General features: G+C 44.4%; 1 protein-coding gene across 1 annotated transcript in view; it reads left to right on the top strand.

Moving 5' to 3' along the window:
* LOC140730104 (nuclear receptor subfamily 5 group A member 2-like) overlaps window positions 1-26,645 on the top strand; it is a 94,805-nt gene that overhangs the window by 64,618 nt on the left and 3,542 nt on the right. The window contains exons 5-6 of the mRNA XM_073050241.1: window positions 4,364-4,483; window positions 9,823-9,970. Coding sequence (XP_072906342.1) covers window positions 4,364-4,483; window positions 9,823-9,970 — 268 coding nt within the window. The remainder of the gene's footprint in view (window positions 1-4,363; window positions 4,484-9,822; window positions 9,971-26,645) is intronic.

Below are 26,645 nucleotides of genomic sequence, written 5' to 3'. Positions count from 1 at the left end.
TGATTACTCGTTGTAAAGCCTTCCTGTACACCGCCATGCAGTTTCCATAGCTTGCTAGGATGCTCTCTACTGGGCATCTGTTGAGTGATGTGAGTATAGATGTGTATAGTCCAGCCCTCTTCGACCTCCACAGAAATCAGAGGCATTGGTGAGCTTTCCTGTGTATACAGGGTGTGTTCTAGGACCATGAGAGGCTGTGCGAGATGTGCATTGCCAGGAGTTTAAAACTGCAAACAGTTTCCACTGTTTAAACCAATAGAAATGTCCTTTGAAAAGTTCCACACTGGACCCAATTCCCATCGATTCCTCCTGATGAGTACCCAGCCGTGCTGAGTGAATGCCCCTGTGGTAAACTATGTGTATACCTGCCTGGACACGCCCCTCTGCTGACTGCTCCTGTGGCTCCTCCCACAGACCCCTGTATAAAGGCGATTGGAGGCACTGCTCCCCCCTCAGTCTCCAGGATGTCGTGGTCACGTTTGCAGCTAATAAAAGCCTATCTTTTGCCTCCCGTCTCCGAGAGTTATTGATGGTGCATCAATTTTATTAACTGCAATTTTAAACCATGGAGAGCATTTTACGACCGGACCGGTTGGACATTCAATCGCCTTTATACAGGGGTCTCTGGGAGGAGCCACAGGAGCAGTCAGCAGAGGGGCATGTCCAGGCAGGTATACACATAGTTTACTACAGCCCCTGACCCGGAACAGGTCGGCTAAGGGAGCAGAAAGTAGAGTCAGTGGTTTATGTGATTGACTGGGCTGTATTCACACCTTGCTGCACTTCCTCACGGTCTTGGGCAGAGCGGTTACTGTGCCAAGCTGTGATGCATTTAGATGGAATGCTTTAGAACACAGAGCATAGAACATTAAATGTGAAAGCACAGTACAAGCCCTTCGGCCCATGATGTTGTGCTGATCTTCTAACTCACTCTAAGATCAATCTAACCTTTCCTTCTCACATAACCCTCCATTTTTCTATCATCCATGTGCCTATCTAAGAGTTTCTTAAATGTCTTTAATGTTTCTGTTCAGAACATTAATGTTCTGATGGTAGTAACTGTTCCTGAACCTGGTGCTGTGAGTCCTGAGACTCCTGAGAGGGGGTGACTGAAGTGAAAGGAGACCTTAGGTCCCCTCCACTGACACCTAGTCACTGCCTGTAGCCCACTCTACCTCGTTGATGACAATGGTGTCCATGACCTCTGGGAAGGAGTATGTTGGTATGTTGGTTATGAGGAGAGACTAGGGAGGTTGGTTCTGTTCTCCCTGGAGTGGAGGAGGTTAGGGGGGGGGGCATGACTGATGTATATAAAACATTGAAACATAGATAGGATATTTTGCAGGAAACTCTCCGCCAAATCAGAGGCAGGTTAAATTAGAAGACATAGATTTAGGGTAAAAGGTAAGAGATTTAGAGATCAGTGGAGCAAAAGGGCTTGGGAATCCTACAGCAGGATAGAAGGGGATAACTACCCACTCTTGCCCCATCGAGATGTTCCCATAACCAATTATCTCCTTTAAGGATGCTTTTTCTCATTATCTCAGGTTCTCGTAACTTATTACTATTTATTTACATTTGCATTCCATAGTTTGGTGTCTTTTGAACTCTGGTTGATCTTTCATTGATCCCGTTATAGTTCCTGTTCTATAGTTTTCCTGAGTATGCCCACAGGAAAATGAATCCCAGGGTTGTATATGGTGACATACATTTACTTTGATAATAAAATTTACTTCGAACTTTTAAAGATTAACTTACAGGTTGAGTCAGTGGTAAGGAAGACAAATGCAATGTTAGTATTCAATTGAAGAGAACTAGGATATAAAAGCTAAGTTATTGGGTATCTTTAAAACAGAGGTTGATAGTTCCTGATTAGTCGGGATGTCAAATGTTACATGGAGAAGGCAGAATGGGTTTGAGAGGGAAAATAAATCGGTCATGATGGAATGGCAAAACAGACTTGATGGGTCAAATGGCTTAATTCTGCTCATGTATCATTCGAATACTAAGCAGCTTAATTTATCAATTAATGGACCTTATCTGTTAATCTCATGAGTGCCTAGGATCTTGAGAGTGCTCAGTTGATCCGTTCTATCAATTCCTGGCTATTCTGAGGCTCTTGTGTGGTGCCAAAGACATCGAGACACTGCTTGGTAGAGATGGAACTGGGCAGAGGACAGTTACTTAGATACTCTTCCTAGTCAGCCACGGTGATTACACACTCATCAGGTCATCAGTATAAAGTCATAAGACATAGAAGCAGAATTAGGCCTTTCAGCCCATCAAGTCTGCTCCACTAATTCTGTTCTCCTGCCTTCCCCATGAAGCCTTTGATGCACTGACTAATCGAGAACCTATCAAACTTTACTTTAGATACACTCAATGATTTGGCCTCCACAGCTGTCTGTGGCAATGAATTCTACAGATTCACCACCTTCTGGCTAAAGAAATTCCTCCTCATCTCTGTTCTAAAGAGATGTCCTTGTATTCTGAGGCTGTGTCCTCTGGTCCTAGACTCCCCCAATATAGGAAATATCCTCTCCATGTATTCTCTGTCTAGGCTTTTCAATATTTGAGAAGTTTCAAATATTCTTCTGAACTCCAGTGAGTACAGGTATGTAGTGTTCCATCTCTGAAGTTCATTCCCACTGTACACAATAGAACAAACTTCAGAGATGGGGGAAATCATTGATGAAAACAAGTGATGCCTTTAGTGACACAGGACTTGAGTCAACATCCAAGCAATGGAATCTGAAACAAATGCACTTAGCTGATGTGGAGAAAAAATCTTGCCAAATTAACTCTGAGTATCACAGCGTGGAGATTGTCGAAAACCAGTCAGGCCACACTTGGAGCATTCTGTGGAGGTCTGGTCACTGCATCACAAGGAAGAACGTGGAGGCTCACCAGGATTTTGGCTGGATCTGAGAATGTTAGTTATAAGAAGAGTTTGGATGGACTTGGGTTGTTTTCACTGGATGTTGGAGCTGAGTGGAGACCTAATAGAAATTTATGTGATTATATATGAGGCAGAGTTGGGGTCAGAGTCTTTCTCCTAGATATGGGTGGACTGAGAGTGGGATGGGCGCAGGGAGAGGGGGATCATTGTTGGGAAAGGGGAAGGGAGTAGGAAGCATCACAGAGACGATCTGTAACGATCAATAAACTAATTGTTTGTAATCAAATGACCCTGCCTGGCACCTCAGGGCTGGGTGTGTCTGCACCCACACCACCCCCTGCCCCTGGCACTCCTCTCTGCCACCTGTCCCACACCCCCACCCTCACCATTCCCAACATCATTTGCTCCCGCCAGGTTTACAAACCCGCTCTCTACTCCGCATTGACAAATACAGTACTGTTCAAAAGTCTTAGGCACCCTCATTTTATATACATGCCCCTAAGATTTTTGCACAGTTGTTTCAGATGAAAGGGGGAACATTTAAAGAATTTTATGTGCTTACACAGAGAACAGTAGGTGCCTGGAAGTGGAAAGAGATGTGAAAGCAGTGGTTAAGAAGCATCAACATGGAATGGCAGAACATGACTACGTGCAGAGGTGCAGGTTAAGTTGAATATCACGAGTGGAAGAGCATGTTCCCAGGTTGACCTGGTCTGGTCTATGCTCTGTGTTCTATGTTCCATGTTTTACGACAGGGATGGTGAACCTATGGCACATGTGCCAAGATGACATGGACAAAAATTTTGCTGGCATCTGGCATGAAGTGCTGCCCCTCATTTCATTAAATCCCACCCATAGTCAAAAAATTCCAAATGATGATCTTTACCGCGAAATGAAGCAGTGAATTTTTTTTACAACCCGAGAGCTGTGAGTTGTTTTCACAGGTAACATCTTTGCAACCAAAATGGTTTGGTTGCAAGAACACGAGATGTTGGATGATACATTTTGAAGTTCTTGCCGAACTGGTGCAGCACCTCAGTATTTGAATAGTAAATGGTTACAACAACAGTGCTATTTAGAAATTATTTTTCTATTGTCCATTTAAAAGATTAATGTTAATTTTTGCACGGGTTTTCTAAAAGGCTTGATTAATTTCAATCCAGCTGTTATATCTTTATTAATAGTAAACAATGAATGCACAGAAATAAGCAACAGGACGCTTCCTAATCCCTTAAAAATGTCCTATAATTATTGTTACTAATTCATTCATCAATAATAATCTCTGCTCAAAGTTATCATGGAGCAGGAAAGAATTTTTTAGAAGACTATTGCCAATTTCAGTATATGCTCTGGAAAACGTTTGCCACCTTTGTTCTATGAAATGTGATCTCTGTTGTATGGAGGACTGGGGTCTGGGGCAGCCACTTAAGCTTGGACTCTGATGATGTTGTCTTCCTTCTGCAGGTGGACGACCAGATGAAGCTGCTGCAGAACTGCTGGAGTGACCTGTTGGTACTGGACCACATCTGGAGACAGGTCTACCACGGGAAGGAGAACAGCATCCTTCTGGTGACTGCACAAGAGGTACCCCTTTCTGCTGTGGTCACTGTTCTTCCCTAGACCGGACTCTGCGCTCAGACACACAGCCCTGACAGGGGATCACTTAGATAGAAAATGGGATCTGGGGGTGGTGCTGGACAGTTAGCTGCCAAATCAGTCACCTTCCCCATACCCCATTCCAACCTGGCTGGTGTTTGATACCAGGCATATCTCTCCTTCTTTCTCTTCTCCCTATTTCTCTTTCTTCTCTCTGTTTTTCTCTTTCTATTCCCTCTGTTTCTCTCTCTTTTTTTTCTCTCTCTCCCTCTTTCTGTGTCTCTGCCTCTCTTTCTCACTCTTGTCCCTCTCACTTTCTCTCTCCTACCTCCCTCTCTCTCTCTCACTTCCCTCAGGGAAAATTGGTAAATTGGTTCTTTCTCCCTCTACCCATATCACTGGTGCTGTACTATAGCTATGCTACTGTGCTGACCATACTGAATAAGAAGTCCATTTTAGTAGTGTGATAGAAATTGTCCTGAGCATACCTTCTGCCCAGTGAGAGGGCTAAGAAGAAATTTAAGGGAGTTTAAAAGATCTCCCTTATTTCCACTGAATTGTACAGGTTTGGATCTTTCAAATGATTTCAACGATTTACTTTGTAAGATTGGCAAGTAAATGGTAAGTTCCTGTATCTGCAGTACCTCTTGTGTCTATGATATGTTCCTCTGTCATCATTCAAAGTTCAAGGCACATAATTCTATCTACATGTTGTGATTACCTTCACATTGAATTTCTATTCTGGACATTCCTGGAGCCAACTCCTTGTGGAGTTTTACACTGGGTTGAGCGTCTCAGTTTGTAGAAGCAGAAGGACACTAAACTGGTCTTTCCCATAGACAACTTGGCAGTGGCTGGTCATGAATGGCCATGGACATTGGTAGGAGTAAAGGCACAGATTAATTTCTAAATGGACGGCAAATTTAGAAGTCAGAGGGACAGAGAGACTTGGGAGTCCTAGTGCAGGATTCCCTAAAGGTTAACTTGCAGGTTGAGTCGGTAGTAATGGAGGCAAATGCAATGTTAGCATTCATTTTGAAAACACTAGAATATAAAAGCAAGGGTATAATGCTGAGGCTTTACAAGACATTGGTCAGACTGCACTTGGAGTATTGTGAGCAGATTTGGGCCCCTTATCTGGGAAAAGATGTGCTGGCATTGGAAAGGATCCAGAGGAGGTTCATGAGAATGATTCTGGGAATGAAAGCTTTAACATATGAGGAGCATGTTGATGGCTCTGGGCCTGTACTCAATGGAGTTTGGAAGAATTTGAGGGATCTCATTTAAACCTATCAAATATTGAAAGGCCTGGATAGAGCAGATGTGGTCATGATATTTTCAATAGTGGGAGAGTCTATGACCAGAGGGTATAGCCTCAGAATAGAGGGATGTCCCTTTAAAACAGAGATGAGGAGGAATTTTTTCAGCCAGAGAGTGGTGAATCTGTGGAATTCATTGCCACAGACAACTGTGGTGGCCAAGTCACTGGGTATTACTTAAAGTGGTTGTTGAGAGGTTCTTGATTAGTCAGGGTATCAAAAGTTACGGGGAGAAGGCAGGAGGATGGGGTTGAGAGGGAAAATAAATCAGTGAGGCAGACTTGATGGGCCGAATGGCCTAATTATGCCTCTATGACTTATAGCCTTAAGCAGCTAGCTTCTGGTGGTCTCTTGATGTGTGGGTCTGCCCTGAAAATGAGTTATTGGTAAGACTCAGCAGTGGACAATGTGACCACTGGCAGGTTATGATCAAGTCTGCCTGTTGGTGGAGGTTGGGAAGGGATATAGAGACAACAGGCCGGGTAGATTGGTGGTTGCTAGTTGCAATGGCTCCATTTTGTTTCCCTGTACCACTTTCTAGTGAGTGTGTTCAGCTTGAATGATTTTCCTGACTGACTTGGACAGTTTCTACCCCACTTTTATAAACTATTGAATGGATCCCAGATGGACTCGTGGTCTCACAATCTACCTTATTATTGCTCTGCATCTTATTGCCTGCCTTGCACTTTCTTTGCAACTGCAACACTTCCTTCTACATTTTGTTCACGCTTTTCCCTTGTTCTCCCTCAATGTACTAACATGGTGAGATCCTCTGTATGGACAGCATGCAAAGTAAAGTTCTTTACAGTGGATGGTGGATTCCATCAAACACGAAAGCCCAGAACAGGCCCTTCAGCCCAAGAGGGTCAAGTGGTGTAAAGCCACATGAGATTGAGCCACAGGTCTGCATTGCCCTTAGATGTTCAGGGGCGCCTCCGCACCACACTAAATGGATTATTGTGTATCTACACTACGCCGCCAGGCGTGGGTAACCCATTGAACTCTATTTGTGACTGGGATCAGGATTTGCAGTTATTTCCCAAGAATGAGAAACTCCCAGTGAGTGAGAGTCATAAGCTCATGTTTATTAAGTCCCTGTCTCCATACACACTGCCCTGCCACCGTGGTAGCATTGCCGTTAGCACGATGCAATTACATGTCAGTGTGTCAGGGTTCAGTGTTCAATTCCGATGTAATCTCTGAGAAGTCTGTACGTCCTTCTCACAGAAACATTGAAACATATAAGACCTACAGCACAATACAGGCCTTTCGGCCCACAAAGTTGTGCCGAGCATGTCCCTACCTCAGAAATTACTAGGCTTACCCATAGCCCTCTATTTTACTAAGCTCCATGTACCTATCTAAAAGCCTCTTAAAAGACCCTATTGTATCCGCCTCCACCACCATTGCCGGCAGCCCATTCCACGCACTCACCACTCTCTGAGTAAAAAACTTACCTCTGACATCTCCTCTGTACCTACTCCCCAGCACCTTAAACCTGTGTCCTCTTGTGGCAACTGTTTCAGTCCTGAGAAAAAGCCTCTGACTATCCACACGATCAATGCCTCTCATCATCTTATACACCTCTATCAGGTCACCTCTCATCCTCCGTCGCTCCAAGGAGAAAAGGCTGAGTTCACTCAACCTATTCTCATAAGGCATGCTCCCCAATCCAGGCAACATCCTTGTAAATCTCCTCTGCACCCTTTCTATGGCTTCCATATCCTTCCTGTAGTGAGGCGACCAGAACTGAGCACGGTACTCCGTGGGGTCTGACCAGGGATCTGTATAGCTGCAACATTACCTCTCGGCTCCTAAATTCAATTCCATGGTTGATGAAGGCCAATACACCATATGCCTTCTGAACCACAGAGTCAACCTGCGCAGCTGCTTTGAGTGTCCTATGAACTCAGACCCCAAGATCCCTCTGATCCTCCATAATGCCAAGAGTTTTACCATTAATACTATATTCTGTCATCATATTTGACCTACCAAAATGAACCACTTCACACTTATCTGTGTTGAACTCCATCTGTCACTTCTCAGCCCAGTTTTGCATCCCATCAACGTCCCGCTGTAACCTCTGACAGCCCTCCACACTATCCACAACACCTCCAACCTTCCTGTCATCATGAAGTGTGTGGCTTTCCTGCAGGGACTCCGGTTTCCTCCCACATTCAAAATTGTACAAGTTAGTAGGAAAATGAGTCACCGTAAATGAGGGGGTTAAATGGGGGGGGCTGCTGTACTGTGCGGCCCACAGGTCTGGATGGGCCTGCTTCATGCTGTATCGCCAAAAAACAATATCGTTCTGGCCCTTTAACGTATTCTGTGATCAACCTAACCCTTCCTTCCACATAGCCCTACATTTTTCTGACCCCCATGTGCCTATCTAAGAGTCTCTCAAATACCCCTAAAGCATCTGCCTCTACTAACACCCCTGGCAGGGCGTTCCACGTACCCACTGCATACCGTAAAAAACCTATCTCTGACATCCTTGTCAGCATCGAAAGTTATGCCCCCACAAATATATATAATTAACTTATTTACCAATTTATCTGTGGGGAAAGTTAGGAGATTAAGAGGGTCATAAGACCCTACCTCACCAGGCAGACCTAACCAAAATTTATCAGTTTTCCAGTGCATTGCCTCTGGTCATACTCTGTTTTGAACTTATAGACCCAACCCATTTTCTCAAACTTTTTTAGACAGATTACCTAGATTGCCTGGATCCATTTTAAACAGTGTCTAGGCTTCATTCAGAGTTTTGCATATTTATAAAAAGACACATAGGGAATTGACAAAACTAAAAGCTTTTCCTCAGATGAGAAGAGTAGTTAGATTATCCATTGTTAGTGCTGTGTCTGCAATTGTTTCTGTAGTGGGACAAACACTGATCCACATATAGACTGAGTTCATATCCACAGACCACAGGCAGACACAGTTGTGATGGATTTCATCAGCCAACTCTTAGTTTCCCACACAGAGGCTGCATTTGGCATTGGTGTTTACAGCAGGTGTTTTAGGAAAGAGCTTTCATTGTTCACAAGGCTACAGTTAATTTTAGCCAAAAGTAATTATTGCCGAGCTTGTGATAAAAGGTGAAATGAAGAATCAAGGTGTGTGTCTGGCAGGATGATTGTTTCTATTTAGACATAAGACATAGGAGCAGAATTAGGCCATTCAGCCCATCGAGTCTTCTGTCATTCCATCATGGCTGATTTATTATCCCTTTTGACCCCATTTTTCTGCCTTTTCCCTGTAACCTTTGATGCCCTGACTAATCAAGAATCTTTCAACCTCTGCTTAAAATGGGCCCACTGACTTGGCCTCCAGCAATGAATTCCATGGATTTGCCGCCCTCCCCAGCTAAAGAAATTCCTCTTGGACATTCCTCTATTGAGGCTGTGCCATCTGGTCATAGACTCCCCCACTATAGGAAGCAGGCTCTCCACATCCACTCTATCCAGGTCTTTCAATATTGTATAGGTCTCAATACGATCCCCCCCACCCACAACCTCATTCTTCTAAACTCCAATGAGTACTGGCCAGAGCCCTCAAAAACTTATCATATGTTAACCCTTTCATTTCCAGAATCATTCTTGTGAACCTCCTTTGGACCTTCTCCAATGCCAGCACATCTGTTCTTAGATAAAGAGCCCAAAACTGCTCACAATACGTCATGCTGGGTCTGACCAATGCCGTCTAAAGCCTCAGCATTACATCCTTGCCTTTATATTCTGCTCCTCTCAAAATGAATGTTATCATTGCATTTGCCTTCCTTGCCAGCAATTCAACCTACAGGTTAACCTTTAGGGAAACATACACAACGGCTCCCAAGTCCCTTTGTAGCTTTGATTTTTGAATTTTCTCCTCATTTTTAAAGGGGCAGAATTTTATTAAACAAGAAGGAAGTGGCAGGAACTGTCCCACTTCGGACCCAACAAACCAGGAGTATGTTGCTCGGTTCCCCCTCGCACTGGTAAACTTTATCCTCTCCATGTTCAGGTTGAGCTGTCCACAATTGCCAACCAGGCGGGCTCGACCCTCATCAACCTGGTGCTGCGGGCACAGGAGCTGTCGGCAAAGCTGCAGACACTACAGTTCGATCGGAGGGACATGGTCTGCTTCAAGTTCCTCCTCCTCTTCAGTCCCGGTAAGCAAAAACATTTGTTGATCAGAAACTAGAACACACAGACAAAGAACATACACTCAGCAGCTACTTCATTAGGTACCTCCTGTGGCTAACGCAGTGACCACTGAGGCCTTCTGCTGCTGTACCTCATCCTCTTCCGGGTTTGACATGCTGTGTGTTCAGAGATGCTCCTCTGCCCACCACTGTTGTAACGCATGGTTATTTGAATTACTGTCGCCTTCCTGTCAGCTTGAACCAGTCTGGCCATTTCCCTCTGACCTCTCTCATTAACAAGGTGTTTTTGCCGACAGAATTGCCACTCACTGGATGTTTTTTGCACCATTCTCTGTAAACTCTAGAGACTGTCGTGTGTGAAAATCCCAGAAGATCAGCAGTTTCTGAGATACTCAAACCATCCCATCTGGCCCCAACAATCGTTCCGGAGTCAAAGTCACTTAGATCACATTTCTTCCCCTTTCTGATGTTTGGTCTGAACAACAACTGAACCTCTTGACCATGTCAGCATGTTTTTATGCATTGAGTTGCTGCCCCATGATTGACTGATTATGCATTAAAGAGCAGATGTACAGGTGCCCCTGATAAAGTGGCCAATGTGTGTCAAACGTGGGACATGGAATGTACAACATAGAAAATACTAAGCACCAAAAACATTATTCAACTAAACAACCTCACAAGCAGTTGATCAGATCAGACTTTGTCTGTCCTACCACATTTAGTCATGATTGATAAATCATAGGACAATACATTATAATACAGGCCCTTCGGCCCACAATGTTGTGCCAGATCTTTAACCTACTCCAAAATTAATATAACCCTTCTTTCCCACATAGCCCTCCATTTTTCTTTCATCCTTGTGCTTATCTAAGAATCTATTAAATCTCCCTAATGTATCTGCCTCTACCACCACCTCTAGTAGTGTGTTCCACACACCCACCACTCTCTGTGCGAAAAATCTACCTCTGACATCCCCCCCCCACCCCTAGATTTTCCTCCAATCACCTTAAAGTTATGCCTCTTCTCATTAGCCATTTCTTCCCTGGGAAAAGGTCTCCATCTCAAAGTCAAAGTAATTTATTATCAAGGTAGAATATGTCACCGTGTATACAACTGTACCTTGAGGTATGCTACCTTCAAAGCCTCAAAAAGACGACATCCATCATTAAGGACCCTCATCACCCTGGACATGCCCTCTTCTCATTGCTACCATCAAGCAGGTGGTGCAGGAGCCCAAAGACACACACTCAACATTTCAGAAACAGCTTCTCCAACTCCAACATCAGATTTCTGAATGGACAATGAACTCATGAATACTAACTCAGTATTTTTCCCTTTTGTTTTGCACTACTTATTTAACTTTTTAATATATATAGTCCTTTTTGTAATTTATAATTTTTATTATTATGTATTGCAACATACTGCGGCTCCAAAACAACACATTTCATGACATATGCCAGTAAAACTAAACCTGATTCTGAGATACATTTTCTTGCAGGCATTAACAGGAGAATAAAGAAATACAATAGAATTTATGAGAAGCTATACATAAGCAAAAACTGACAAACAACCAATGTGAAAAGGAAGAGAAATCGTGCAAATAAAAAATAAGTAAATAAGACTGAGAGCATAAGTTGCAGAGTCCTTGAAGGAGAGTCCATAGGTTATGGAGTCAGTCCAGCATCCAGTCTATGCCTCTTATCATTTTGTGCAACTCTATCAAATCACCTCTCATCCTCTTTCTCTCCAAAATGAAAAGCTATAGTTTGCTAAGCTACTCCAAGCAGCATCCTGGTAAATTTCCTCTGCACCATTCACCGTGACATATTAAGGGCCACTAAGAAGTCATTTATTTCAAAGAATGATGGATTTACACTGGATGGCGAAGATCAGGGGTCAATATACAAACTGTGACAGGCCCCCCAGCATGTTCTGAACTTCTTGTCGACTCATTCTCTACAGAGATCTGGGAATTTTGTTTCACAGAAAGCCACCATCAGTCCCATTTGGCTCACTGGCTAGAAAACCATTTTTATTTCAGTAACACCCGCAAAATGCTGGAGAAACTCAGCAAGGCAGACAGTTCAATGATGAAGGGTCTCAGCCTGAAATATCAACTGATTATTCTCCTTCATATCAGCTGCCTGACCAGCTGAGTTCATCCAGCATTTTGTGTGTGTTGCGCAAGATTTCCAGATTTGTTGGAATATCCCTGTTTTGAATTTAAACACAAGACTTTTAATGTTATTCCCAGTACACAAATGAAAGGGAGAACGAAATAATTGTTACTCTGGATTTGATTCAGCACAAAAAAGCATAATAAGATAATGAACACAATAATAAAAATACAATAAATATAAATACACAAGATAGCTAATATACATAAATTCATTGTATGTCCATAAAGTGATGCTAGACACAAGGATGTCTGTACATAAGGTGCCCCTGACAGGGAATGATAAAGTAGTGTTCATTGGGGTGTGGAGGAGTGGGTTAGTGGGTGGAGGTGTTAATCATCCTTATTGCTTGGGGAAAGCAATTTATTTTTGGGTCCGGTAGTCTGGGTGAGGATGCTGTGTAACCTCCTTCCTGATGGGAGAGGGACAAACAGTCCATGAGCAGGGTGGATGGGATCCTTCATGATGTTACTGGACCTTTTCCAACACCTTTCTCTATATATGTTCACTCCATATATGTCAGTATTATTCATTATATGTTTACTTCAGTCTTTGTTCAACTTGAGGGGGGAGTAAGAATTTGTGTATTTATTTATCTTATTTAGTGACACCGTGAGGAGTAGGCCCTTCTGGCCCTTTGAGCCCACAGCCCTGCTGATCAACGCTGGTATGAAACAATTTATGTGGGAGGAAGTCCAAGAATTCTGCACAGCATGTAGTTATGACTCCAACCTGCTAGAATTCCCAGCAGCCATGCTGGGAATCAGCTCCCGTTCATGGGCTGGAATAGACTCTGGACTAAGGCTCCATAGAGGTTCCTGGGGATTAGCAGCGGGTGGAATAGAAAGCATTGCAAAAGTCAGCTGCTTTGTTTTTTTTAAAAAAGAAATACCTCTGTTCACTTAAGTAGATTCATTTAAGGCAGCGCAGTAGCATTGTGGTTAGTGCAAATGCTTTGCCACGCCAACTTTGTGACTAGGTTTCAATCTCCACTGCTGCCTGTAAGGAATTTGTACATTCTCTCAGCGACTCCATGGTTTTCTCCAGGTGCAATAGTCTAAAGACATTTGAGTTAGTGTTAGTAAGTTGTGCGCATGCTATATTGGTGCTGGAAGCATCACAACACTTGTGAGCTGACCGCACCCTCTGCCCACAACATCTTCTGATATGATTTGACACAAAACAGTATATTCCAATGTTTTGATGGACATGTGACAAATAAAGCTAATCTTTATCTTTATGAAAATAATCTTTAATATTTTGATTTTATTATTTATGCTTAATATTTTAAACTTGTATTTGTTTATATAGTTTTATATTTTTGTAAGTATTTACTTAATTTTTAATACATTTTGAATGCCTATAAGATGTCAGGAACAATAAAAGAAATTAAAATCTCCCTACATCTTTGACAGTTGCCAAAGCTGGGGGTAGGATTTTGTCAGCCATCAAAGCTTTCATGCAGTTGTGAGGGTCAAGCCACTGATCAGGCTATGCTCTGCTCTTTGTACCCACTCCTGGGAAATATGGTTGGGGACAGAAGGAGACAATCTGTGACACTAGTACTGGCAGCCGAGACCCAGTTAAAGTTTAAAGATTAGCTTTTTTTTATCAAATGTATATCGAAACATTGAAACATACAGTGGAATGTGTTGTTTTGTGTCAATGACCAAAACAACCCGAAAATGTGCACGAGGAAGCCTTCAAGTGTTGCCACATATCCAGTGCCATCACGGCATGCCCACAACTTACTAAGCCTAACCTGTATATCTTTGGAATGTGGGAGGAAACTGGAGCACCCGGAGGAAATGCACGCAGTCACAGGTAGAGCGTACAAACTCCTCACAGACAGCGGTGGGAATTGAACCCTGATCGCTAGTACGATAAAGTTTCATGCTAACCACGATGCTACTGTGCCCGGACTTTCCCACTAGTGGAGACGTTTATGTATTTATAGAGATACGGTGCAGAACAGCTCCTTCCAGTCCTTCGAGCTGTGCTGCCGGTAACCCCTGATTTAACCCTAACCTGATCACAGGACAATTTACAACGACCAATTAACCTACCAACCAGTATGTCTTTAAACTGTGGGAGGAGACTGGAGCACATGGAGGAAACCCACGCAGCCACGGAGAGTACGTGCGAACACTTTACAAGCAGCGACGGGAATTGAAACTGGGTCACTGCTATCGTAAAGCGTTGTGCTAACCACTACACTACCATGTATCCCAACAGTTACCCTATCACAGCTCCTAAGGGGGAAATTGAATCCATATCACTTGCATTGTATTAGTGTTACGCTAACTGCTACACCTCGGCGCTGCTATATGCTACCGGAGAGATGCAGTGGGGTCTGTGCATTACCCCAATCAGCTAAAGCAGCTGCCTCAATATTTCAGAAAGTGTGTAAAATTGATATGTATCATGCAAACTAATTGTCAGCTGCTAAATGATACGTATTTTTAAAACAAGTTATAAAACTCAATAATTATCTCTATATTAAATGCTCAGTTACTTAATTAATTAATGGCTGATTCTGCACCACAGGTTTTTGCAATGGAGAAATTAAATTAAAAGCCAAACCATGTTTTCCCTTTCAAAGCACCTGACCAGACACTACAGTTCACAGGAAGCGATAGTGGAACACAAACAAACAGATTTGTTGAGGCTCGGCCTCGGGGGATGATTATGTCTGTCGCACTGTGCCCTCCCAGTGGCTTTTCTAATACAGGCTTGTCTTGAGAATGAGGACTTGGCATAACCAACTTCTAGGAACTCCTCGGTTAAACTGGCTTTGTCTTCCTGTGCTTGGCTAATCCATGTAGACAAAATAAACAAGTGTGTCTCAGTTGCTTCTGCATAGCTGTTGAGCTGAAATTTGGTCACCTGTGCTGTGTGAAAGGTCAGCAGCTTTGAGTAGAAGTTAATGTTTCATAGAATTCTTTTCAAAAGTCAGATTTATTGTCATATCTACAAGTACAGGACTGTGCAAAATTCTTAAGGCATATAGCTAGGGTGTCAAAGACTTTTGCACAGTACTGTAGTAATTTTATGTATTGCACTTTACTGTGGCCACAAAAAAGAAACAAATTTCATGACATATGTGCGTGATGATAAACCTGATTCTGATACAGGTTTCTATTGTGGACTGACAGTGAGAAGGGGGGTAGGGAGAGGGATATCATGGTTGGGAAAAAGGAAAGGGGGGGGGGGAGTGTGAAGCACCAGAGAGACATTCTGTAATGATCAGTAAACCAATTGTTTGCAATCAAATGACCTTGCCTGGTGTCTTAGGGCTCGGTGTGTCTGCACCTACACCACCACCCCTACCCCTGCCCCGGCACTCCTTCTCTGCCACCTGTCCCACACCCCTCCTGCGGCGCTCCACCCTCGCTATTCCCAACATCCGATGCTCCTGCCGAATTTACAAACTCGCTGTCCACTCCACGTTGACAAATACAAGTCTGTGCAAAGGCCTTACTCACCCTAGCTATATATATGTGCCTAAAACTTTTGTACAGTACTGTAGATGTATGCAAGGGTGCAATGAAAAACTTGCTTGCAGCCACATCATGGACACATAGCAACAATAGACAGCATCCTGACATAGGCAGGTATTGTCTAGGCAACACAAGGCTGCCTGAAGAGTCAATGAGATGTTCTAGACCTATTGTGGCGATAGGCAAACTGCAGTGGGTCCAGGTCCTTGCTGAGACAAGAGTTAATTGTAGCCATGACCAACCTCTCAAAGCATTTCATCACTGTAGATGTGAGTGTTACTGGATGATAGTCATTAAGGCAGCTCCTACTGTTCTTCTTGGGTACTGATATAATTGTTGCCCTTCTGAAGTAGGTGGGAACTTCCGACTGTAGCAGTGAGCAAATGAAAATGTCTCTGAGCACCCCCCGTGAGTTAGTTGGCACGTTTTCAGAGCCCTACCAGGTACAGTGTTGGGACCTGCCACCTTGCAAGAGTTCACCCTCTTGAAAGAGAGCCTGACGTCGGCCTCTAAGACAGGGATTGTCAGAGACACAGCGTTCACAAGAGAAAGACAATTAACAACATAAATTATACAAAATTATAAACAAAGGAACATAGAACAAAAGTAACGGTATTTATTGTAGTGCAAGGTGGTCATGGTACTGAGGTAGTGATTGGTGTTGATCAAGTGGGTTCAAGTACAGAATGGATGAAAGGGCGAAGATGTTCTAGAACACAATTAGAACAAAAAAACACAATGTTCTTTCCAACACACACACAAAATGCTGGAGGAACTCAGCATCGATGGAAATTAATAAACCGTCGACGTTTCGGGCCAAGACCCTTCTTCAGAATTGAGGAAGGAGGGGGAAGACACCAGAATAAAAAGGGGAAGGAGGCTAGCTGGAAGGTGGCAGGTGAAGCCAGGGGCCTAGGTAAGGTAAAGGACTGGAGAAGAAAAACCTGATTTGAGAGGAGCGTGGACCATAGGAGAACGGAAAAGAGGAGGGGACTCGGGGGGGGGGGGGGGGGGGGAAGTAATAAGCAGGCGAGAAGGGGAAAAATTCAGAATGGAGAAAAGAGGAAGAGGGAAGGGGAGGAAATTTGTTTACTGGAAGGAGAAATCGATATTCGTGCCGCTAGGTTGGAGGCTACCCAAATAGAATATAAGGTGTTGCTCCTCCACCCTGAGGGTGGTCTCACCTTGGCACAAGAGGTGGCCATGGACCGACATGTCGGAACAGGACTAGGAATCGGAATTGTTGGACCGCCAGGAAGTGCTGCTTCTGGTGGATGGAGGGGAGATGCTCAATGAAGCAGTCCCCAAATTTATGACGACTCTCACTAATGTTGAGAAGGCTGCATCAGGAACTCCAGATACAATAGACGGCTGCAGCAAGATTCCTGTAAGGACTGTTTGGGGCCCTGAAAGGAGGAGAGGGAGGAGGTGAATGGGCAGGTGTAGCACCTAGGCAGTTTGCAGAGATAAGTACCAGGATGGAGGAGGTTAGTGGGGAGGGACAAATGGACAAGAAGAGTAAAGAGACTTACAGTAAATTTTTCCTATTGTTCCAAAGATATTACGCAATAAACAAACAGAACTCATTTTGGGGAGAGGAGGTGCTATCTCCATAGGGACCTAGAGGAATGGCAGCTCCTCTACTCTCTTAGCGTGGTTGCATCACCACCTGGTACGGGAGCGCCAATGGCAGGAATGGAAAAGACTACAAAAAGCGACGGATGCAGCCCAGTCCATCACGGGAAGAGCCCTCCCCAAAATGCATTGAGCTCATCCACAACAAGCAAAGCCGCAAGAAAGCTGCATCTGTCATTAAGGGCCCCCCCCCCCCCCCCCCCCACCATCGAGGCCACGTTCTCTTGCTGTTGCCATTGGAGAGGAGCCTTAGGACCCACTCCACCAGGTTCAGGAACTGTTATTGCCCTTCAGCCATCAGGCTCCTCGACCCAAAAGACCTCTGCAACTCGCGTTCTCAGCCTTGCTTGTATAGATTTTCAGGCGGCATGGTAGTGTAGTGCTTAACTCGTCACTTCGCAGGACAGGCAACCTTGGTTCAATTCCCGCTGGGGCCTCTAAGGAGTTTGTACCTTCTCCCCATGACCACGTGGATTTCCTCTGGGTGCTCTTGTTTCCTCCCACAGTCCAAAGATGTACCAGTTGGTAGGTTAATTAGTCATTGTAAATTGTCCTGTGATTAGGCCAGGATTAAACTGGGGGTTTGCTTGGCAGCGTGGCTCAAAGGGCCTTTTGTGCCCTGTACCTCAATAAATAAATAATATAATATTCGCTTTGCTTACTTGACAAAGCAAATATATATTATTTTTGCACAATTTGTCTTCTTTTGCACATTTGTTGTCAGTCATTATTTATGTGTAGGCTTTCCTAAATTCTATTGTATTTATTTTCTTGTGAATGCCTGCAAGTGAATGAATTTCAAGATATTAGATGGTAAAATTTACTTTGAACTTTGGCTTTTCTTTCCTGACTGACATCATTTGCATAATTTTTACTTTGCTGGCTTACCTCTGGAAAACTGCAACAGTTCAATCACCCTGAACTGGGTTTCGTCTCTCTTGTTTCACCAGTTCAACACCAACACAAAGGGTGGGTTGGGAGTGAGTTTCAGCTCTGAGGGGGTGTGGGCTGAGTGACAGCAGGTTTAGTAACTCATCATAGTGTAGCAGTTAGCACAACTGGTTTACAGTGCCAACAATCAGAGTTCGATTCCCACTACTGTTTGAAAGGGGTTTCTACATTTTCCGAGTGGCCGTGCGGCTTTCCTCTGGGTGCTCTGGTTTCCTCCCACATTCCAAAGATGTATGGATTAGGGTTTGTGAGTTGTGGGTATATTATGTTGGCACTGGAAGCATGGTGACTCTTGTTGGCTGCCCCAAGCACATCCTCATGGATTTGATTTGACACAAACGACACATTTCACTAAATGTTTTGATGCACGTGACAAATGGAATTATCTTTTTAATCTAATCTTTTTAACTTCTTCCCAACTTTCCTTACATTAGATATAAAACTGTACTGCATGATGTTGTGCCAACCCTTTAACCTATTCTAAGATCACTCTAACCCAGGGCTTCCCAGCCTGGTCCACGGACCCCTCAGTTAATGGTAGGGGTCCAAGGTATTAAAAATGGTTGGGAGCCCTTGATCTAACCCTTCCCACCCATATAGCTCTCCATTTCAACAGACTTGGGCAAGAGATGTTGACTGTAGATATCAAAATCAGGCAGGTGGTTCCACATTTGTTATCTCCAGCCCCTCAAAGCTTATTTTTTACTCTTCCATGTGTGGGCTCCTCAGTAGCCAACAGTCATCTTTGTTACTGTCATTCATCTGAATGGTGGTGCAATGATGGTCAAAGTTTCTAAAGATTAAAGCTTTGTCATTGAAACATCACACATGCAGTGAAATGTGTCATTTTTGTCAATGATCAACGCAGCTTGAGGATGTGTTGTGGGCAGACTGCAAGTGTCACCTCACTTCTGGTGCCAACATAGCATGCCCACAACTCACTAACCCTAACCCGTATGGATTTGGACTGTGGGAGGAAACTGGAGCACCACGGGGTCATGGGGGAGAACGTACAGAGTCCTTACAGACGGGAGGGGATCGCACCCTGATCAGTCGCGCTGTAAAGTGTTACGTACAGAGTCCTTACAGACGGGAGGGGATCGCACCCTGATCAGTCGCGCTGTAAAGTGTTACGCACAGAGTCCTTACAGACGGGAGGGGATCGCACCCTGATCAGACGCGCTGTAAAGTGTTACGCACAGAGTCCTTACAGACGGGAGGGGATCGCACCCTGATCAGACGCGCTGTAAAGTGTTACGCACAGAGTCCTTACAGACGGGAGGGGATCGCACCCTGATCAGACGCGCTGTAAAGTGTTACGCTAGCTACTGTGCCACTCCTGCAGCTTTTTGAGGAGCCCAGCCAACGCACAGAACTTCTAGCTCTCTGATTCACAGAGTTGCTTCGCTGGTACGACTCCCTGAACAGAATGGCCATTCCGCCGTGGACTCGGCTAAGAACACTCGGAAGAACCGCAGCTTCGCCCGTCGGATGCAATCGTAGTGTTAGCAGACAGAAGCACGTCTCACACCGTCACTGGTACTTCTCAAAGTAGGAATGTTTTACACCCTCCTGAGTGAGGTGCCAGCTCTGGGTCGGATATCTCACTCTGAATCTTCAGCACACGTCACTGGAAAGGGCCCCGCCATATTCTGACAGGTTGTTGTTTCTGTGTGGTTCTGTTGGTGCTGGATTTGTGTGGTGACACTTGCAGGCCGGGCTGCCCACGGCACATTCCTGGGTGTGTTGGCTGTTAATGTAAATGATGCATTTCACTGTATGTTTTGAGATACATGTGATTCAAGATTAAATATTGTTTAATGTCATTTTCAATGGTTCAATTTAATATCAGAGAATGTATACAGTATACAACCAGAAAGCTTAACTCTTTGCAGACATCCATTATATACAGAGAGAATGACAGAAAAATGTTAGAACCCCAAAGCCCCCCTCCCCTCCCACACACAAGCAGCAGTAAAAGAATCAACCCTCCCCCACCTGCTCCAGCAAAAGCATCAATCCCCCCAACCCACATATACTGTGCACATATACATAGCTAGACTTTTACACGGTACAGTATTTGTCAACGTGGAGCGGAGAGTGGGTTTGTAAGTTGGGTAGGAGCAAAGGACGTTGGGAATGGTGAGGTGGAGCACTTGAGGAGGGGTGTGGGGCAGGTGGCAGAGAAGGAGTGTCGGGGAGGGTGGTGGTGCAGGTGCAGACACACCCAGCCCCGAGACACCAGGCAGGGCCATTTGATTCCAAACAATTGGTTTATTGATCATTACAGAATGTCTCTCTGGTGCTTCCTGCTCCATCCCCCCTCCCTTCCCCTTTTCCCAACTGTGATTCCCCTCTCCCTGCCCCCTCCCCACTCTCAGTCCACAAAAGAGACCCATATCAGAATCATTGTCACACACAGATTCCATGAAATTCGGTTTTTTGCAGCAGCAGCAGCACAGTGCAATACATAAAATTACTACAGTACTGTGTATGTATGTATATATATATATATATATACACACACACACACACACACACGTTTTTATGTGTGCCTAAGGCTTTTGCAGAGTACTGTATATAAAACTGTATAAATACATAAGATAGCTTATGTACATAGACTGATAGTATGTCCATAAAGTGATGCTAGGCACAGGAGTATCTGTACAGAAGGTGACCCTGACAGGAAATGATGAGGCAGTGGTGGCTGGGAGTGTGGAGGGGTGGGTTACTGGGGGGAGGTGTAAGGATCAACCTTACTGCTTGGGGTAAGTCACTGTTTTTGAGTCTGGTGAATCTGATTGCTGCCCTTTTGGGATACAAGTGGCTCATGAGGACACAGCAAAATGGTCAATGAAACAACTTTGTAAATCACAGGTGAATAGATTCACTTGCACAAAATACAAAAAATGCTGGAGGAACTCAGGAAGTAGGCAGTGTCTCTGGGAGAGGAATAACCAGTTGATTTTTCAGTCCCAAACTACTATTTTTCAACTTTAATTTGTTATTTCTTCCCTGGGCTACAGAACGTTCCCTGGCTCAGGATGTGCGGAGACTGAGCATTCCCAACAATATTCCAGAAAATAATCAGGTGGGAGGGAGTGGTCAGGGTTGTCAGTCCCTAATCTGTCTCTCCAACCTGCAAAAAAAAGGCCCTTAACGTCAGAGAAACATTGTTACTGATGTACACTCAGTGGCCACTTTATTAGGTACACCTATACACCTGCTCGTTAATGCAAATATCTAATCAGCCAATCATGTACATAAGAATATAAGAACTTAAGAAATAGGAGCATGAGTAGGCCATCTGGCCCGTTGAGTCTGCTCTGCCATTCAATAAGATCATGGCTGATCTGACTCATCTCCACCTATCTGCCTTTTGCCTATAAACCTTAATTCCATGTAGCAACAGCTCACTGCGTAAAAGCATGCAAACTCGGTCAAGAGGTTCAGTTGTTGTTCAGACCAAACACCAGAATGGGGAAGAAATGTGATCTAAGTGACTTTGACTGTGGAATGATTGTTGGTGCCAGACAGGATAGTTTGAGTATCTCAAAAACTGCTGATCACCTGAAATTTTCACACATATCAGTCTAGAGTATACAGAGAGTGGTGCAAAAACAAACAAAAAAAAATCCAGTGGGCGGCAGTTCCGTGGGCGAAAATGCCTTGTTAATGAGGCAGGTCAAAGGAGAATGGCCAGACTGGTTCAAGCTGACAGGAAGGCGACAGTAACTCAAATAACCAGCAGTGTGGAGAAGAGCATCTCTGAATGCACAGTGTGTTGAAACTTGAAGTGAATGGGCTACAGCAGAAGAAGACAAAGATATGCTCAGTGGCCACTTTATTAGGTGCAGAAGCTACAAATTAAATTAGCCATTGGGTGTATCTTCTAGGAATGATTGATGTCAATTCCACATTCTGGGAAGTCTCTCTCAGTTGTAACGTGTCAAGCACGATGTCAGCAATGGACTAATCCCAAATGAGAACCCCAATTCTCATAATTGTACAAAATATGGATTTCAAAATCTACTCTTTGGAATAGAAATAGGATGTGCCCACCATCATCCATCTAAATCAAATAGGTTTTTAATTCAGATTTTCTATAACAATTCAGAAGTTTGATTTGCAAAGCTGTTATGCCGTATTATGGCAATGCTAATTGCAAGGAAAAAAACTATTCTTGAGATAACACGTCAAGAAATCTCCTTTCAGAGCAGATATATGGCTTTATTCCAAAGGCACACTGGAATTAAAGGCTTCACTATCTGTGTCCCATTTATCACAATGCTGTTCAACCCCCTCCCCAACACCTCTTCCCTTCAGGGTCACTTTCACCGGATTTCACCCATTTCAAAATGTGAAAACATTGTGCCGAGGCGTTTTGTGCTTTCCAAAGAAGCAGGTTTTTATGTTGCTTCTGAGGTTTAATTACCTTCAGGAGAGCATGGATTTTGCATTCAACTGATCGCAGACACACAAAGCAAAATATTTACAAAAGAGAGTGACATTTATTGTCCATATTGATTTTCCTCCTGAGCAGGTAAAGAGTTTTAATTAAAATTAGAATTTTGCAAAAAAAAAAGCAGTGGTTGTGAAGAGGATATGCAGTCGCTTTATTCCAAAGAAGCATTTAATAGAGCTGCAACAAATTGACCTATGCTGCCTTTCAATCACACAGATCCTTTGCTTGGAACTGCTTTTATCACATACATTCCCTTAAGAGGTTGCAATTTAGCAGAAGCTTTCCTACGAACAAAGACGGCCTCCAACAACGAGAATGGTGCAAAAAAAAAGGCAGCAACTTAAGGCAGGTCAACAAATGTTAGGGTCGGCGCTGTGCCACAGAATTATCAATGAAGAGTCCATCTGATTTGGAGGCTTGTGTGAATCCATTCTGACCACTGTGTTAGGCAGCCACATGTATCTTCAAAAAGACGCTATCCCTAGTTGAACATAGACTTTAACTCGGAGAAAGTGAATAATTAGTTTTATTTGTTGCATGTACATTGAAACATGCAGTGAAATGTGTCACTTGCATCAACGATCAACACAATCCAAGGATGTGAAATAAGGAGAAAATTCAGAAATCAGAGATGCAAAGGGAGTTGGGAATCCTTGGTAAGGATTTCCTAAAGGTTAACTAGAAGGTTGGGTTGTTGGTAAGGAATGCAAATGCAATGTTAGCATTCAATTTGAGAGGACTAAGATAGTCCTAGAATGATGTAATGCTGAGGTTTTATAAGGCATTGGTCAGACTGAACTCGGAGTATTGTGAGCAGTTTTGGGCTCCTTATCTGAGAAAAGATGTGCTGGCATTGGAGAGGATGTTCACAAGAATAACTCCAGGAGTGGAAAGATTACCATATGAAGAACATTTGATGGCTCTGGACCTGCACTCACAGGAGCTTAAAAGAATGAGGGGGGAGGGGGGAGATCTGATTGAAATCTATCGAATGCTGAAAGTGGATGTGGAGAGGATGTTTCCTATAGTGGGGGAGTCTAGACCAGAGGGCACAGGTAGAGTGGATGTGGCGAGGATGTTTCCTATAGTGGGAGAGTCTAGACAGAGGGCACAGGTAGAGTGGATGTGGAGAGGATGTTTCCTATAGTGGAGGGGTCTAGACCAGAGGGCACGGCCTCAGAAGAGAGGGATGCCCATTTAGAACATTTATATTCTGTGGATACGTTCTTGATTAGTCAGGGTGTTAAACGGAGAAGGCAGGAGAATGGGTTTGAAACGGATAATAAATCAGCCATGATGGAATGGTGGAGCATTCTCAATAGGCCGAACAGCCTAATTCTGCTTCTATGTCTTATGGTCTAATGATTTTACGTTCTGGATGAAGACTTCAAGTATCGCCATGCTTCCAACTTAGCATTCCTAATGCGTACGTCTTTGAAATGTGGAATATTGTTTAATTTATTGAGCGATACAGCACGGTAACAGGTTCTTTTGGCCCAGTGAGCCTGGAATGCCCAATTACACCCATGTGATCAATTAATCAACTAACCCGTACATCTTTGGAAGGTGGGAGGAAACTGGAGCACCCGGAGGAAACCCACGCAGTCACAGTGAGAACGTACAAACTCCTTACAGCAGAAGTGAAGCTGGGTCACCAGCGCTGTAAACATGTCAGGCTAACCGCCACGCTACTGTGCCGTCCCTAGGATAAAGTTCACTAGAAGCACATCTTTATTTTGGCTCTCCATTAAGAAATGGACTTTAAAATCCGTACCCTGTTCCAGTCTCCCCCCAGCCTTGCCTCTCTTTCTGTCCTTGCAATCTCTTCCATTCCTGTAACATTGCCAGAGCACAGAGCTTGTTCATTTCCAGCTTTTGACTACTAAATTACTTAATGCCTTTTATGCCACTGGTGGTTAGGGCAGCAATGACAGTCCGCCATCTGTGTCTGTCCATACAGATAAACAAAGCACAAGGCCCTGACTCCAGCCAGCTTCTCTCTCCAGGTCATTGAGGTGTGCAAGTCTCTAAACCCTATGACAAGGTTGTCGTCCCCTTGGAGGAGTTCTGGACTATCCTTGAATTTAATTCAAGATCTACCATGATACTGCCTGGATTGGAGAACCTGGTTTATGAGGCTTGGTTGAGTGAACTAGGGCAAAGGAGGATGAGAGGTGACTTGCTAGTTGTGCATAAGATGCATAAAGGTGCATAAGATCAGGAGTCACCAACCTTTTTTGCATCGTGGACCGGTTTAATATTGACAATATTCACGCGGACCGGATGGCGGGGGGGGGGGGGGGGGGGGGTTAATCAGGACCGTGATATAGGAGATAAGTCAACTATAAGTCATTCATAAGTGGCTAATACACTCAATTTCATTTCTAAAAGGGTTTATCTAATGAATTTTACAAATTTATTATTAAACACACAGCACATATTTTCCTCGCATGAATATAGTGATAAGTCACTTATAAGTCAATAGCATCATAACATTTTAAGTAACGTATGGATATTAAACACACAGCGCATATTTTCCCCGTATGAACGTATAAAATCATTGCAACACACCATTATCGCTGAATCAGTGGGAGCCCTGGGGTTGTTTCCCTGCAACAAGACGGTCCCATCGAGGGGTGATGAGAGACAGCGATACTCGAAGGGGGTTCCTTATTTCCAGTCTATTCCACAATTTAGGTTTAGTGGCTCTCAGCACTTGCTTCTGTCCCGCTTGCTCACGTTTTTACCGCTGAAAAAAGTCGACGGCTTTGTCTTTAAGAGCAGGGTGCTTGGACTCAGGGTACCGAAGCAGTTCTGAGGGCTTCATTGCCTCATTAGACAGCCTCCGGGCCCGAACTCCCGCCTCCCACCTGCCCGCCGCCAGACGCCTTGGCCAGTGCGGCTGGTCGGGGTGGGGTGAGAGGACAAGGTGAGGGCCGGAGGTCCCCGTACCGGGGCAGCGGCGGCCGCAGTCCGGAGAGAGCGCCCGACCGAGCGGGGAGAGCGACAGGATGCCCCCCTCCCCCCACCGTAGGATCTATCGGCCGACAAAAGTTTGGAGCGAGGTAGCTGCTCTGCTACTTACCAAACGCTGCGCCTGAATTAGGTCGTCTGCGAGTGTTTTAGCACCCGGTTCCCCGCGGACATTCGGTGTGGTGAACAGGTTCGGAGGCGGCGCCCGTCTGTCCGCGCTCCGGGCCGGTACCAACGGCGCTTCCCGCCGGCCGCGCGACCCTGGCGCGAGGGTGTCGCTGCGGTTAGGCGGCCGATGACCTCGCGTGGTCGTGACGGGGAATGAGGAAAAATATGATCGTTGATCATATCATCAATGAGCGGTTGATATGCATGTGCAGCTGACTCATATCGTTTTATATCGGCAAATCATATCATTTCCTCGCGGCCCGTGAGCACATGCTTTGCGGCCCGGTGGTTGGGGACCACTGCATAAGATGCATGAAGTGGACCGCCAGAGACTTTTTCCCCAGGATGGAAATGACTTAGTAGCAGGGGCCACAATGCTAATGTAATTGGAGAAAATCTCCTAAAAAACTTCTAAGGAAAACTTTCTTAGGATTTTGCAAAGATTTGGCATGACATCTAAAATCTTTGACAAACTTCTATAGACGTGTATTGGAGAGTATATTGACTGGCTGCACCACAGCCTGGTATGAAACATCAATGCCCTTGAACAGAAAATATTACAAAAAGTAGTGAATACAACCCAGTCCATCACAGGTAAGGTCCTCCCCACCACCGAACACATCTACATGAAACGCAGCATCTATCATCAGGGACCTCTACCACCCAAGAAATGTTCTCTTCTTGCTGCTGCCATTAGGAAGGAGGTACAGGAGCCTCAAGACTCACACCTCCAGGGTCAGGAACAGTTATTACCCCTCAGCCACTATGCTCTTGAGCCAAAGTGGATAACTTCACTCAACTTCACTTGCCTC

This window comes from Hemitrygon akajei, chromosome 7, assembly GCF_048418815.1.
Source record: "Hemitrygon akajei chromosome 7, sHemAka1.3, whole genome shotgun sequence".
NCBI classification, from domain to species: Eukaryota; Metazoa; Chordata; class Chondrichthyes; order Myliobatiformes; family Dasyatidae; genus Hemitrygon; species Hemitrygon akajei.
This window is presented reverse-complemented; position numbering and strand designations above follow the sequence as displayed.